The sequence below is a fragment of the Agelaius tricolor genome, unplaced genomic scaffold, assembly GCF_023055355.1.
Source record: "Agelaius tricolor isolate 1412-34295 unplaced genomic scaffold, bAgeTri1.0.p SCAF_7, whole genome shotgun sequence".
In the NCBI taxonomy this organism is placed as follows: domain Eukaryota; kingdom Metazoa; phylum Chordata; class Aves; order Passeriformes; family Icteridae; genus Agelaius; species Agelaius tricolor.
In genome coordinates, this window is record NW_027269267.1 from 26,737,742 (window position 1) to 26,753,750 (window position 16,009).

The 16,009-nt window shown below is 44.0% G+C and overlaps 1 protein-coding gene across 3 annotated transcripts in view; it reads right to left on the bottom strand.

The window, feature by feature from the left end:
• ADPRHL1 (ADP-ribosylhydrolase like 1) overlaps positions 1-16,009 on the bottom strand; it is a 36,522-nt gene that overhangs the window by 16,541 nt on the left and 3,972 nt on the right. Inside the window, exons 1-5 of one of the 3 annotated variants that reach the window (XM_071430688.1) lie at positions 11,244-11,390; positions 10,476-10,601; positions 7,785-7,925; positions 4,607-4,734; positions 764-896 (exon numbers count right to left, since the gene is read on the bottom strand). In XM_071430688.1, coding sequence (XP_071286789.1) covers positions 764-896; positions 4,607-4,734; positions 7,785-7,925; positions 10,476-10,572 — 499 coding nt within the window. In that variant the 5' untranslated portion in view covers positions 10,573-10,601; positions 11,244-11,390. Of the gene's footprint in view, positions 1-763; positions 897-4,606; positions 4,735-7,784; positions 7,926-10,475; positions 10,602-11,243; positions 11,391-15,605; positions 15,771-16,009 lie in introns of those variants that run through there. The other 2 variants (XM_071430690.1, XM_071430689.1) reach the window with 2 other exon arrangements.

The window sequence follows — 16,009 nt, forward strand, 5'->3', positions numbered from 1 at the left end:
TCCAGGAGTGTCTACTGTACAACAAAGGTTCTGGACTGGAGAGTGTCTCTTCCTCTGCACAGCACAGCACAGTGCAGGCTCTAAAACACCCAGCCTTGCTGAAGAGCCCTGGTGCCCTGTGCATGCAGTGCCTGTGGGTTTGTGCCTGCCAGGGTCTGCAGTGGGGACTGTGGGCTCTCACCACGGTGTTGGGGCAGGTGAGAGACCCAGAGCCTCTGCAAAGGGCCCACCCCACAAAGGGAGGGAGTGGGTGATTCAGGGCTGGGGTCCTACCCCCCAGCTATGCTGGCCCTCCCAAAAGTCCAGCAAGATGCGTCTGCTAATGAGAAAATTCCCTCTCACAAAGCTGTAGAAGTACTTAATTGTGTACCTCCAAGTGCTGGGTTTTGTTTGGCTGGCACTTGTTTGGGTGCTGTATTATTTTTCTCCCTAACTTGGTTTCATTACATACAGCTAAAAGGTTGTTTTGCCAAAGGCGCCCATGCTCTGTCAGCATCTGTCAGCCCTTTAGAAAGCTATACTGCACTTATTCCTCATGCACCTCTGGTGGAACCATGAGATGTAGATGGAGCAGCATTTGAAAAGTGTTGTAAATGGCTTGTGTGGCAGCTGCTGCCAGAAGAATGGAGTTTAGAGGCTAAAACCAGAGGTGACAATGTCACAGACAGCATGGCAGATTGGCAAACAGTGGCAGCTGACAGCCAGGGGGGCTCTATCCCGGCCCTGGCAAGGGAGCAGAGGTGGGAGGGACAGGGATCCTCACCTCCGTGGAACATGGAGCGGTTGCAGAGCTCTGTCCAGTCCCCCCCACAGCCCATCAGGGCGTCGTAGGCGATCATGGGGGCGTCGTGGCCTCGTCGTCCCCCCCGGCCTTCGGAGCTCCAGCGCCGGTACGTCTGTGGAGACACAGCTCTGTCAGGGCAGGGCACTGGAGCTGCAGGCCTGAGGCATGGCCATGCCAGGCTGGCATCTCCCCTGCTGGGTGGAAATGGCTTCTGGGGCTGGGAAAGGGCAGCAGGGGCTGTGCTGTGGCTCCTCTGGTGCGGTGTGGGATGAACCACAGTGGCAGCTCCAGCAGTCCCGGTGATGCCTGAGATGCCAGTATAAACCTGCACTCCAGCTTAAGGCACCGGGCCAAGAGGCTGGTTTAAGCAAGCCAGAAATGCCAAAAAGTAGATCAAGACATATTTCAAGTTCACATCCTAGAAATTCCTTGTCATATAAAAAAATTACAGTTGGTAAGGTCATACTTCATCAGTCCTCTTACTGCCTTTGGGAATATTCTCAACTCCTCTTGTCACATGTTTGCACATGTTTCAATTAGCCAAATTTTCAAGGGGGGTGAAAATGTTCTGGTCCAGTAATTTCTTTAGGGCCTTAGTTTCAGACTATGTAATTTAAGCCCCTTTCTCTTTTTCTTGCCAAGCTGTGGAGGATAGAATGTAAGAAAATAAAGATAGTGCAGAAGGTAGTCTCACACCTGAGGAGTTGCAGCTGTACTAATCACCAAAGATTAGGAACAGGCCTGCCCTTAATAGGCCACAGCTGTGTCCAATAAGAAGATGAGTGCTACAAAAGAGTGGGTTAGCTGGGTGAGGAGAGAGATGGAGTTTGTTGGTTGTGCTGTGAGGAGATGCCCATGAGAAATCACTGAGAAGGTATGGGAACTTTTGCACTAAGATGACAATGCCAAGCCTTTTCTCTCCTCTTCTAAAAGCAGTTGTTGAACAAAAGGGAAAATAATTTGAAAATGTAAGAAACAGTTCTTCCCCAGGAGAAGGAGGTAGAAGAAAACTTCAAAACCAGTTTAGAGATTTGCAAAGGAGAATTGGATTTTCTCTAGAGCAGGTACCTCTAGCCCCAAATCCCAAAATTATCTCAACCCAAATTTATAGTTAAAAAATATTATCCTATTAAGAAATGGGCATCTTTATTTCCTGAAGTTTAATTTGCATCATGGCAAGTTACTAGTTGTCTGGCTCTTGGCTTCTGCATCATGTATGAAAGGTTGGTGTTTCTCTCTATTCACTTTCACCTGACCTATTTCATACTTGGTTGAAATTTATCTATGCATACATCAAACATGGCAGAGTTGGACTGTAGCTTTACTCTATGTTTCTTTCCTTTTTTTTTTTTCTTTTTGGACAATTTAGAGAGATTATTTATGCCTTTATGCCATCCTCTGCCCCGTGCAAATTTCCAGCCCAATTGCTGCAGTTTGGATGCTGGTGGAGCAGCACAGACAGACTTTCAATGCTACCAAAGGCAGGAGGGCTCAGTATGGAGGGGCTATTCTGGGTGTGCAGCCAGGCTGCTCAAGTGTCACCCCAGTTATTCCTGCTCATCCCTGACACTCTGCACACATCTGATGTCATTTCACCTTGCTGGAACAGCTTTATATTGCAGATTGCTGTCCTGGGACTGAACCTGGCAGGACTTAACTGCCCCAAGGCAGCACTTCCCAAACTGTTTCCTTCTCCTTTCAGCTCCAGCCCTGTGCTGTGCTGTGGCACCAGCCCAGCTTCCCTTGGGTGGGCCAGCAAGGACCTAGGGCTTGGATGTGGTGTTAGCATGCACCCTCCTGCTGAAGGCACTGAGCTGCTGCCAAGCCCAGGAGGTAATTCACATCTCCCCTCCTTGCTGTCAACCCCTGCCACCAGTAATTACAGCTGCCTCTGATTTCCCCACCCTTCAGGAGCTGACCTCCTGCTGGCTAGCACTCCTTTTCCATTGGTTTTTTTCCCCTCCTTTCTGGGTTCTTTCTCTCTGCTGGTTTAAGCAATTCCATCTTAAGGAAACAAGGTCCTTATATACTAATTGTCCTGGATGACTTTGGTTTTGTTCCTCCCTTGTTTTTTGGCCTGTTGTGTCCATTACAAGAAAGTGAGTCAGGCCAGTATTTTGTTTGCAGAACCAGGGCTGATCCCATGTGTTGAGCAATGTCTGCCCATCCACTGTGTATCTAACATCTTCCAAAGGCACATCACTGAAAAATTATATATACCAGGTAATAGGGAATGTGCCCTTTGCTGCTAAACATTTCAGGCTGTGATTTCTTTTTGGGAGGGAAATTGCCTTTGAAACATGCTTGGATCAATCCAAGCCACATTTGAGGGCTTCACTTTCACATACAGCTGGCAGAAAGGTGCACCTGGCCAAGCAGAAACCTGCATGTGGTGATCTGTGGGCAAGGGTTGTGCCAGACACTGCTGCTCTGCATGTGGAAAGACAACTGGCTGTATTCCCAAACACAAGGGGACAGCTAATCTGGAGGGAAGGCAAAGGGAGGGCACTCCTGGGAAAAAGGCAGGCAGAACAGTTACCTTCTCCTCATCTCTTCTTTCCATAGCTGCTAGCACACTAATAAAGTGTCTTGACTTCTGCCAGGCTATGATCTCTGCCTGATGGGGGAGTTTGAGGATCAAGCACCATTTTTCCTTTCTTGTTCATCAAAATACATAGCTCAGTAGGCTAAAATAGTTGGGCTAGGGAAACAAAGGTAAATTTTGCTTCTGCATTAGAAGTTCATACAGTTCCCTCTTGAAATGATCATGGGAAATTACTGTTTGTTTTAATCTCTCCTAAAGCTCTGTGGAGACTTCTGTAGTACTGGAAGGAATATAAAACTAGTAGCAAATTCATGGCACTGAATTAGTAAAATAAACCTGGAAAGGAATATTCTTTATATTTAGAGTGAGCAATTTCTTGTTATCAATCATATTTCCATAGGCACCTTTCACTGCACAGATAATCACCTAAAAATACACAAAGTGGCTCGTAAGCATAGAACTATATTTACATAATCTGAAAAAAGGGATTGATTTATGGCAAAAGGTGTCAAGAACCACATACTTATTGCTTAGCTGCTAAGTGGAGAGCTTTGGGGGGTGCCAGCCCATATCGGATAGCTGTAAACAGCAGGGAAGAAGACACATTATTTCTCTCGAGTTAAGAAGATATAGCCAGCAAAGAAAAGATCATGTACATTATAAAATAGTATCTCATGGAATGTGGTGAAACACCATCTCTCAAGACATTTAAAACTAGCTTGGCACAGCCCAGGTTGGCAGGGAATCAATCACTTGGGATGTCTGTCTTCTGCTCGAAGGACCAAAAAATCATAGACTGGTTTGGATTGGAAAAGACCTTTGAATACCACTGTGTTCCAATCCCCTGCCGTGAGCAGGGATACCCTCCACTAAACATGACCAAATCCAGCTTCTAATACCTGAGGGTATTTTTGTCAGACTCTGGCCACAGCTCCATTAGGCTTTAATGAGAGCTCCAGTTTGCCTTTTCCACCCTCAGATAGCCATGGCCTGTATTTTGTACCTGCTCAGGTACCAGACCATTAAGCCTGCCTCTCTGCACTGTTTTCTCCCAGTGCAGCAAACCCAGGACTGGTGGTAACCTGTTTTTTTTAAGCTAACATGTTCTGGAGTCCAGGATGAGAGTTGTTTTTTCTTTCTTAAAATTAAAAAAAAAAAAAATTATAAAAACCCCAAATTCCTGACTACAGTGGCACTGTCATCAGTTGGAAAGGTCTCTTTGAAAATACCTCTGTTGGCTCAGAGCCATCCAAAGAACTTTTGGAAGTTGCAGTTACCTTTTCTCTCTCTTCTGCATCATAGTTGGCTGGAAAGACAGGTTGATTCTGATTTTCCTCACTGATTTCTCTCTCCTCCAAATAAAACTGCCACTTGGCTTCAAAGTAAAACCAGTGCTCTTGATATTCTGAAGGCAAAAGAAATTAATGATGTAGTATTTCATTTCAAGAACATTTTCAGTTCTACTTTAACATATTTTAAGGATAGTGACAGTTCTGACTGACATGAAACCCCAGGTATTTTACAGTAATATACTGCATATATACTAAGTATGTATGGAGTGGGACTTCTAATTGAAAACAGAGGATGCAATGAGGAAAATACTTTCAGAATTTTGTGCTATTTTAATGTAATTTAATATATATTAAGATGAAATTTTACAAGAATTTACTGAAGAGTACTCCAAGGAGAAGAGTCAACAAAAAGAAAATAATCAATTCTTTGTCAGTTTTTATTCCTTTACTATGGTTAAAGAATATCTAAAAATGCTTCCACATCCTAAATACAATTTGCCACCTACCTCAGTTATCAATTTTTATTTGCATAAATTCTCCAGTATTTCTGTTCTATTTTAATCGTGTTTATTGTGTGATCATTCAGGAAAAAACAGATAGGAAAGTCCAAAATTCTCATTTGCATATTTTGTAATACATATCAAATGTAGCGAAGGGATGAATAATGCATACATCTGCTACATTAAAGCCTTTTTTAATAATCATATGTTTTTCTCCTCTTTTTCTGTCACTTTGGGGAGTGATCTCTAATCATGCTTAATGTTCTCCATGTAAATAAACTTATTAAATTTAGTGTATTTTTTAGGCAATGCTCTGGTTCACCCTTTATAAAAAGGCTTACAAAGGCAGCTAACTCAGCCACACTGGATTGTTAAGCACGTACACATGCACCTGCCTGCAGAACTGAGGCCTGAGGGAAACCCTGCCTGGCAAGCTGAGGGGGGGTCAGGAATTAGAGAACAGTGAGGTGGCCTGGAGGGCTGAGTGTGCCAAGGCAAACTAGCAATCTGGGATGGGACTATGGGTGCAAAATAAAATTTAACATTCCCACTTTTTCCCTGTCTCTCTCCTGCTTGGCTGTTCACTGGTGTGTGCTGTAAGGGCTGAGAAGCACAACCAAACTATTCACTTGAAGGATGTAATCTGATATTGCTTCTTTTCACAGTGGTGACTCTCTTAGGCAATTAAGATCTTTAAGGGGCTTTTTTGTAAAAATCCAAGCTGCTTTGTAGGACTTGACACTTTTACAAAAGTTGTCAGCTGCCAGTGCCCCAGCCCCAGACAGTGATGAGCATTCAACCACGTGCCTGAGACACCTGGAAATGTCCAGCTGCCCTTTTTCTGAGTCTATGACACAGCTTGGCCTCATTCCATTCACTAGAACCCTAAAAAGGGGAGGTGTTTACAAAAACAGAGTGAAAGGGCATTTACAGCCATCAGGCCAAGGAGAGCATCTAGATGTATTTATGGCATCTAGAGCAAAACAAATGTAAGCAAAGCAAATGTAAACTATCAACACCCAGTACAGCAGCTAGTTATAACAGTTTTTAGAAATGTGAGTGACCTGACCTCTTTCTTTTTTGTTGGCTTTTTGTTTGTTTGTTTCTGGGTGTTTTTCCCCTAATTCCCCCATAAAAATAAATAGAAATGCCTCAAAACTGAATGTTTTCCATGTAGCATCTTAACAAGAAAGGTGCTTGTTCCAGAGTTTCAGAAATAAAGGGATCAAGCAGGTGAAGGAGATTTCTGTTGGGTGGATCTGTAGCATGGTCAGAATCCCATGGCACTAACCCTAGCAAGGATCTGCACCATCCCTTGAGCCCAGCTGAGGTGATGGTCACATTCAGGTCCATGGAAGCATCTGGCCAGTAATTGCAACTGGATATCAGAGAGGGGCGTAGAGTCGAACTCTCTGTGGCGTGGATAACAAACTCTCTGTTTGATAAGATAGCTAAAATAGGATAAGATAAGATAGCTAAAATAGGATTTTCTAAAACTGGAGGACTCTGGCAGGATTTCTTTGCAGCACATCTCAGCAGCCAAGGAGCTTAACTTTAATGCAGGACACTTTTCCCATTACCAAAATAGGATGAAGCTCAACAATACGGGCACTGGCTGGAGGGCATGCCTCAGGAGCCCAGCACACATACTTCCACACGAGGGGTCCTGCTCCAGTGGAGTGACAGGGACCTGCTGCAAAGCCACTCAGAGAGAAGCTTGATCACATTAATCCTGCACCTGCTCCTCATGGGTCTCTGCTAAAAAAATCCTGGTGTGCAATGAGGCACAGATGAAAATGCAGGGTCTTTCAGAAAGCCTTCCCAGGGCTCCTTTCAGATTTTAAAGCAGCAGCTTTTCTTCCGGGGTAAATTTTAATTTCTGAGTCTTCTTGAGTAGAGATTTCTATAGAATTCAGTCTTTCTCAACAGCTGTCCCTTAATCTCTTACCTTGATGTTTCCATGTAATGATACTCATCTGTCCACAGCAGGTCTCACCATTACAAACATCATTTCCCGGCAAGGGGGGACTAAAGTACCTTTGCCCCAAAGACCACATGCATAGCAATAAAAAAGTAGTAGTATCAAGTTCAGGAGTTGGGTGACAGTTGTTTAAAACAAGGATACGACAGGTTGTATCTTAAATATTTATTCAGAAAAGCAACAAGTCAAATCTGAATTGTGGTCAAAAGCTCACTCCTGGTCAGGAGGCATCTGCAGGTGAAATTTTCCTGGCAGGATGAGGAGTGTCAGTGGTTTTCCTTAAGGAAGATGTTGAACTGCACTAATTGATGGAAAGCAGCTGAATAATTAATCTCAGCAGTCAGTTTGCCTAATGACCTGCTAAATATAATTTCCTTCCTCCCCCCTTCCCAGCAATCTCTGAAGATTCCCTAAAAATAAAACTGTGCAGTAGAGCACGGTCATTGCTGTTTTGCTTTGTATTTTTGCCACCAATACACCAGGCAACTAACTGGTGGTAGAAGAAGGTGGCACCACCTGTGAAGAGCTTACTTCTCTGAGCAGAGAAAGCAGGAGGACAACCTCTGGAAGGAGGAGAGGGGGGAAAGCAGTAAGGTGTAAAGACTAGGGAGTGACATTTCTTCAGTGCCTTTCCAGCTAAAGATAGCTTTAAGAAAATAAACATTTGATCCAGACTCGGTACCTGCCATGTGACGAATGGTCTTCTTACAGTATTCTTCAGCCATGGGCACAACCTTCATCATCTCTCTGCCCCACTGAGCAAGGGGTTTCCCTTGTATTGCGTATGCCACAAAGAGAGCTGTGCAAAGGGACCCGAGGAAACCTGGAATTCATAAATAATGAGGATTACCAGTGTGCATCTGTGCTGGTACCATCCTTTTTGTCCTTGTTTTTCCTCTTACAATTGCCAGTGGAATGCCTTGTGGCTGTCAGGTAGATTAACAAATGTACACAACCCATCTCTGCCTGTTTGCAGCCTGACTTGTGGCATGTTGAGATTATTGGCTAATGAGTGCTGCCCCCTTGGTTTGCGACTTATCTTACATGGAAGGGAGCTTCTGTTCTCAGTGGTGTAATGTGAGAGAAATTGAGGTAGGGGTCAAAAATAAACATCATCTACCAATGGGATACTGAAAATCTTCTAATTGAAGTCACATGAAATAATTGACTTGTACAAAGTGATTCAATTACAGGCTATATCAACTTGTTTACAGCATCATCCAGTCAAAGAGTGGTGGTTGCTAGATCTAACACTATTTCTGGCTCATTTGACTCTAAGGGAACAAACTCATGTCCCTTTAGAAGAAAAAAGAAATTTTCCAAGAAAGACATGCTGGTCTTCTACTTTGGTTACAAATATTTCAACATTTTAAATATTACAAATATTATAACTGTTGATGGGCACTCAACACTTCCATGACACCAGAAACAGTCAGCTCATTTCTTGTATTTGCTTGTCCTCTTGGCATTCTGGCAAGGGCAAAAAACCAACCTGGTGCAGTGTGCAAAAGAAGCTGAAGAAAACCAGTCAGTCATCTAAATAAATCCTAGCTGAGCAAAATTTGATGCAGGTGCTTCTCTCGGTGCATGGGTCCAAAAGTGTTCACTCATGCATAGAGGTAATCATAAATTGTGTGTTTTGCTGAAGGTAAAACAAAATTATCTTAGAAGGTGACAAGCCCAGATGAGGTGATTACTAATTCCCTCTGCCACAAGACTTGCAATGCTGGGTCAGGCCCAAGGCACATCCAACTTGAGTCCCATAGATGTTCTCATAAAGAATAACAGCCTGTGTAGACCCAGCCCAAAGGGTCTCACAGGTAGACAGCATCTAGCCCAGATGCCACAAAGATCTGAAGATCTTTGAGGGCCACATTTACTGTGAAGGTGGCAGCAGAGGGTTTAGAGTGTAAACCAAAGGGCTAGCAGGGGGCAGTGACAGCTCGCTCAGAGGGTGGCAGAGGCTGGGGTGTGCCCTGAAGGTGTCCAGGGGCTGGCAGTCTCCTCCTGCCCCCTCCCCAGGCTGCACACCCCCTGTTGCTGTCACCCTGCTCATGGCAGCCCTCACACAGCCTGCTGCTCCTCTCTGGGGAAGAAGGCACACCTGCCCAAGGGGTCTGCCTCTGTAGGACAGGGGGAACCCCAGAGTGAAGTGGTTTGGTTTCTCCATTCCCCTGAGCAACCAGGCTAGTTTTAGGGGCCATTCTAATTACACAGCTTGTTTGATTTTGACAAGACAGCCTCTTTGCCTGGTCTCCTTTGACCCCAGGCATACCCATGGACTTTGCAGCTGCCTGTAGCAGCAAGGTCTGAGGCTTCATTGTGCATAACATGGGCAAGTGTTTCCTTTGTCTTCATGTTTCAGCCCCAACTGACACATTGGTTGGGTTTTCTGAATCTGAGTTATGAGGATAATAATTGGCATTTCCCTGACACGTTTCAGGATGGCAGTGAAGTGCATGTGGCCCTTCCACCCCTCTCCTTTCTGTCTTCCTGCTGTACTACTTGTTTCTTTTGCCAGCTGAAAACTCTTTCTGGATGTAATTTCTCATCGTATGGAAGGTGTCTGACAATGCTGACGTTTTCTGGGTCTCATAAGCCCTTTCTGATGTGATGGACACAGACTACAAGCAGTCTTATGGCTGCTAATTCACCACAGACTTTACATGCCAGCCTAATTTTCTGCTTTGTTTTGAATGATTTTCCTTAATTTTATGGCATCCTGATGTCTTTTCTGACTGCTTCATAGCACTGAGTGTGTTGAACATGTCATCATTCATTATGGTTTTATTTATTGTTGTTTAAAACAGACAAAATGAATACATGTTTACATCGCATAAAATTATCAAAATGACAGACCTGAATATTAAAAACAACATTAAATCTGCTTATTTAGGCTTTGTTTAGAAAATGTTCCAGATTGTATCCTAAAATATGTGGAGTTGAGGTTTTTGGCTTACTACCTTTACCTACAGTGATTGGATATGACAAAACCTGCCAAGAGAAAAATGTTGTTATCCCCTGAACCATAAATTTGCATGATAACAGTGAGTCATCTAGATATTCATGAATCCTAAAATTTGATCAGGGCAGCTAACATGAATATGCTTTGGACAAGGCAGATTATGTATGCATATTGGGATTTTAGTAGAGAAAACAACTCTGCTTGAGGATGCTGTCACCATAATATACAAGCAAATATATAAGCCTATATAAGTAATATACACATGTATGTATCAACCAAGCAAAGTTCAAACTGAGGCCTTGAAACCTGCAAAGGGGAAGTGGGTTAACCAGGGGAGTTCACAGGAGCCATGTTAGTCCCTGCAGAAGAGCAGAGCTGCCTTAGGGGATGTCAGAGTGCAGGCATTACCTGTGGGATGGTTGTGAGTCATTCGTCCACACTCAATGCTCACTTCAATGAGTGACTCCAGCCTTTCTGGCTTCCAGTATCGCATCCCTAAACACATGGCTTTTGTGGAGGCTCCAAATCCAGAACCTAGAGCAAAAGGATAACACCATGCATTTAAAAGGAGACTGATCTCACACAATTATGTTGATAAAATGTGAGACAAGCACACTTAATTAATTCAGCTCATGTGTGGGAAGGGAACTCCTCCGGGAATGGGAAATTACCATGCAAAATGAGTTACAAGTTTGGAAAATTTCTTGTGAGGAATTTTGCTCCTACATAGTCATTCTGGTTTTACAGGAATATTCCAGTATAATCAAGTGCTGTGAAGACCACAGTGGGCTCAGAAAGCCGTGTGCTCTTTTGTTCACAGGACTTGTTTGACTCATCCCATCTTCACTCATTTTTGGCTGACTCTCCTGTTTTGCTTGCTCCGGGTACCCACACCAGAAACAGAACTTTGAGAAACAGATACATTTCCACACACCCTTATTTTATAGTTGTAAACACACAATTAAAACACTTTATATGAGCTTCACAGTTCACCTATCAAATTTAATGCATATTTCATCCTGGAGAGCCTCACCAGTTTCTGCTACATACAAAAATAATGTGTCCAAAAGAAACTAAAGGCTACTGAGCCAAATCCTACAAAGTTAGGCAATGTCAGAACTGAAGTTTCCCATGTAACCTCAAATTAGTGCTTGTTGTGTGACAGCCTACACTTACCAAGCTTAGTCTTGGGAACCTCCACCCCCGTGTAGCACAGAATTTGTTTATTGAAGAGCTAATTCAGAATTTCTTTTAATCCTTAGCACTGAATGTGTGATCCCAGGTGTTCGACTTTTAAACACTTCATTGAATGGAGTTAAACTTCCTAATGAGTTTCTCTGCAGTACTTATCACAGTAATTTTAGGATCCCAGAGAAGTTTAATGAGCTTATCTTCACCAGGCACCAGTGAGGTGATTATCTCCTCTTTGCAGCTGGTGAGCCAATGCCCAAAAAAGCATTAACTCATTGCAGGCAACCACCCTGAGATGGATAGGCTTCTATTTTTCAAGGTACTTGGCATTTTTCAGCACTGTCTTTGCTCAATCACACTTCCCAGTGACCTTGGGAATAGCTGAGAGCAATCAGCATTTCTCTTCTAGGTTCCTGGAAGATAAGGGGGATATTTATGCCAGCTAATTTTAGCTTATGTGAACCTGCATTAGGAGCCCAATCTCCTTGTCCTTCCCAGGCAGGCAGCATGGAGAAAGGCAGTATGTCCATTTGTGTGTATGATGGCATAGCAGGAGCAGCTCGGGGGCCAGAGTGAATTGAAGCAGGAGATGCCAAGGAGCCAGGGTCACAGCTTTCAGTCACTTATCTGCAAAAGGGCCCTCAGCTGCTCCACTGGGCTTTGTCTGCTGCGACAGCAAAGCACCAGGGGCTCTTTTGGAACACCTCTTGCCATCAAGTCTCATGCCAAGTGGCTCCAGCTCCAACGTCCTAAGAGTATGAGTGTGATCCAAGTGGAGTAGTGGGGGTGGCAGTGAGATCTACTTCAAACCAAGCTGAAGCCTGAGCCAAACTAACATAAACCACCTACTGGCATTTCCAGGTGCAATATCTGAATTTCCCTCTTGGGAAAAAAGTTCTTCCTCTTCCCTAGAGCAGCTCTCCAGGAGCAGATAAAACTGTCTGCCTAGCCCACAGATCACATGGAAACCACAAGGAAGAGTCAGGAAGGAAATCCAGTCTTCCAGGGCACCACTCAACTGGGAGAAATATCTCCTGCTTGCAAGACCAAACTCTTCATTAAATCATCTGCCGCCACAGAGTAGCAGATGAGAGCGTTCACTGTGCAGACCTGGTTTCTCCAATGGACACAGTCCATGCTGGTTTTCCAAGAGGGGAGGCTCTTGCACTGCACAAAGCTGCTAATAAATAACATCTCTCAGTATACTGAAGTGGAAGATGTACTACTGTAATCTGACTGCTGGTCTGGAGGAGCTTGTCTTTGCCACTTCATTGCCTTCCTACAGTCTGGGAAGTTCCATTAAAACCTTCGGCAGAATTAGACAAGTAAACTTGGTAACAAAAAAATTCCATCACATGGAGTAGCATTAAACCCAGACAGAGCTTCAGGGGATGAAATCCCATGTCTCACATCTACCATTTGAACTAAGGACACAAGCCACAGTAAGACAAGTCCAAGCAACAGGGGTGACGCATGTGACAATGTAAAGGACTGTCCTCCATTATCAGACCAAAGGTCAAGCCAGCTCATCACGTCTGACAGTGAAGAGGATACTCCAGAAAGAGTGAAAGTCACATTATCTCCTTGTACTAACTAAGCTGCTGACAATTTGTCTCCCTGATCCAGGAGGCAGCTGGTTATTCATCTTTCTGCTTAAAAACCCTTGAAGGATTTCCCCTGAGTGAATTTGCCCAGCTCATTTTCGAACTCACATGAACTGTAGCATTTGCAAATTGGCATTGGAAAATAGTTATGCAGCTTATGTAGGTGTTGTGTGAAGTCCTTTTTTTTTGTCTTGCTTTGAGCTCATGACCTCCAAGTTTCATTAGAAGTCCCTAGTTGCTGTCCTGGAGGAGACAGTGAATTTTTGCTGTACCTATCCATGTTTCCCAGTTATTTCCCTTTTCATTCATGCACTACATTATTCTTTTTTAGTATGTCATACCTCAGTGTGATTTTCTTCACTCAACACCTGTAGAATAACAAAGATTAGGGGTAATGGATGCTAAGCCCTGAAGAGGATATGCCTTTTGTGACTACAGATCATTCTGCATGAAAACTTAGAGCCCAGCATCTTTATCTCCTGTGCATCTGCAGCTTAATCTTCTCTTCAACTTTCCCCTTACTTTCCTCATTTTTCCTCACACTTTTCCCTCATGCTCCTCTGCCAATACCACCTGCAAAAAGTTCTCAAATGTTTCTAGGAGGCCCAGAAGTTGCTTCCACAGCCGCAAATAAAGACCTGCTTGGATGCTGCAGGATTTCGGCCTGAAATGCACATGATTCAGGTAGAGCCCAGCTATTTGACCCACCATTTGACTGGCCTCTTGCAGTCACTCCAAAAACAAATATCCGCCTCAGGGGGTACTACCTTATTTAAATTTTGGTTCCAGTTCTATAACATCAGTGATTCTCTTCTGAAGAATTTGAAGCTTTGGCACTGGGTCAAAACATTCTTACTGTGTCTCAGAAACAGCAGACTCACCTGCATCAAAACTTTAAACAAATACTGACAGACAAACAGAGGTAAACACTTAATGGAGAGAATTTTAGCCTTGTGCTTATCATGTTGTAAATTGTAAACAAGCTCTTAAAATGGAAGGTGTTAGACAATCTTGGGCAGGTTTCTGGTGGTCACAGGAATCTCATCAGCCTCTAACATAACCCAGGTATCTCCGTAGTGAGTGCGGCAACGAGCATGACATGAGGTGACAGAGACACATAGGACAATTTGATTTAGGGATTCAGTGTACTGACTAAACCCACAAGAATTTGAGCAGAGAAGCATCCATAAGCAATGCAAAATTACCTAAGATAAGCCCATGAATGCTGGCACATGAATTCTTGCTGGAAGCAAGATAGAATGCCCACAGCAAATCAGCCTTTTGGTTCCAGCCCATCCAAAATATAGTCTGACTGCTAGGCATTCAATCCCAGGCATTCAATGCCTGTGACATGTTTTTGCCTCAAGAATTTTGTGCAAATTCAATTAAAAGTTAATTATGTCCATAGCACTGTTGGACCCCATAGAAGACAGAACATCTGCACTTCAGGTTCTTCTGCTCTCAGGGTGAAAAAAAGGCTTCCTGAAATGTTCTGCATGCTTATTTGTCAGAACAGATGGAGAAGGTGGCTTTTAGCTGCCATATCTCAACGAAGGAATTAATTTTAGATTCTTCTAGCCCAGAGTATCCCCAAAGCAGATAGTCCATGGAAAGCTGAGGAGGAGGAAGGCTGAAAGAAGAGTGGTGGCTCCAACACTGCAGTGAGACAGGCAACAGCCATACTCAACTGTTTGTTGAACAATGTTAAGACCTACTTGGGGCCAACAGCAGCTCCCACAATTATTTTCCCCAAATTTTATCCACTGTCAGTCACAAAACACACGACAACTGCCAAAGGGGCACTTTCTCAGATCTGGCTGGCTGATAGCAAAGTGGGAAGAATACACCCTTTTCACTCCCAGCAGCTGTTGAGAGGAGCAGTGGACAAGTGAGAGATACCTTTTTGTCAGAGAAAACTGGCTGCAGAGACCCAGAAATAGCCATGGCATTGTGCCACCGGGTCTTTGCCATGGTGTTGCATCAATATGCAGTTCTGTTGAGGCTGTGTGCTCTGCAGTGGCTGAGTGTCACACCATGGACACAGCCACCATGGGTGTGAGCTGACACAGTTTTTGGCTGTCTGGGTTCCCCATCTCTGATAATGGGGTGTCTCTACAGGATGAATTGCACTGTGTGTATATGTGTATACACAGGGCTGAGTGCACGTTATTTAACTTGAAGTAGAAATTTTATTCATTGTAGAAGTAAATGATCATAAAGGGAAAGAAAGATATGGACAGGCATAGGTAAACCAGGGTAGGAATATTAGGGACTATCAATAAAACAATTATAGTTGTTAGCAGGGCATCCAAATGGAGAAAAGTCTCTGCTTTCCCTCCAGTGAACGTGTTGGTGCTTAGAGTAATTTATAGGCTTGGCATATTGTTTCAGATCTGGTTTCACTGAAAAGATCCAAGTCTACAAATGTTTAAAGGAAAAATGGCAGAAAATATTTCTTAACCATTAAACTCAAGGACAAAGATCTGGACCCTGAGGCACAGAGCCAAGGACAAAGTCTCTTTAAATAGATGTTAAAGAGGGAAGGGTTTGCTTACAAGAGGACACAGTGACCTACAGAAGGAATTCTTGGCAGATCTCTTGTCATCCTCAGGCGAGCATGGAAACGTTTCAGGGGTAGTGGCCTTTGATGTCAGGGGGAAAGGAAACAATTTCCATATAGCCACAAACACAGAGAGCGTGCACTATTCCAGCCAGGCCCTCTACAAGGACAGTGGTACCGTACCCTTTTCATTGAAGGGTGTGTGCCAGGCCAGGAGGTGGTTGTCTGGCTTTAGCTCCCTGCAGCCTTCGATGGTGGCGGGGTCTGGCCGCCTGCCCGAGAGCTTCTCCACAGCATCCACGTAGCGCTTCACCAGCTCCCGGTACAGGTCTTCCAAACACCAGTAATCTGCCCAGAGGAGGGAAGAGAAGGTTTTTGTGTGAAGGCAGAGGAGCAAACAGACATGTAAGCAAGCTTACTGTGCATTTGAGAAATATTCCTGTTTCCACTTCCAATATACTGAGTCATGTTTCTGGTGCCACTGTCACATTTTTACACAACATGACAGTGGGCTGGAGGGAGAATGGTCTTGACTCTCTGCTCTCATCTTTCTCTCCTTTTCTTTCCATGTTTAATTCTTTCACTGG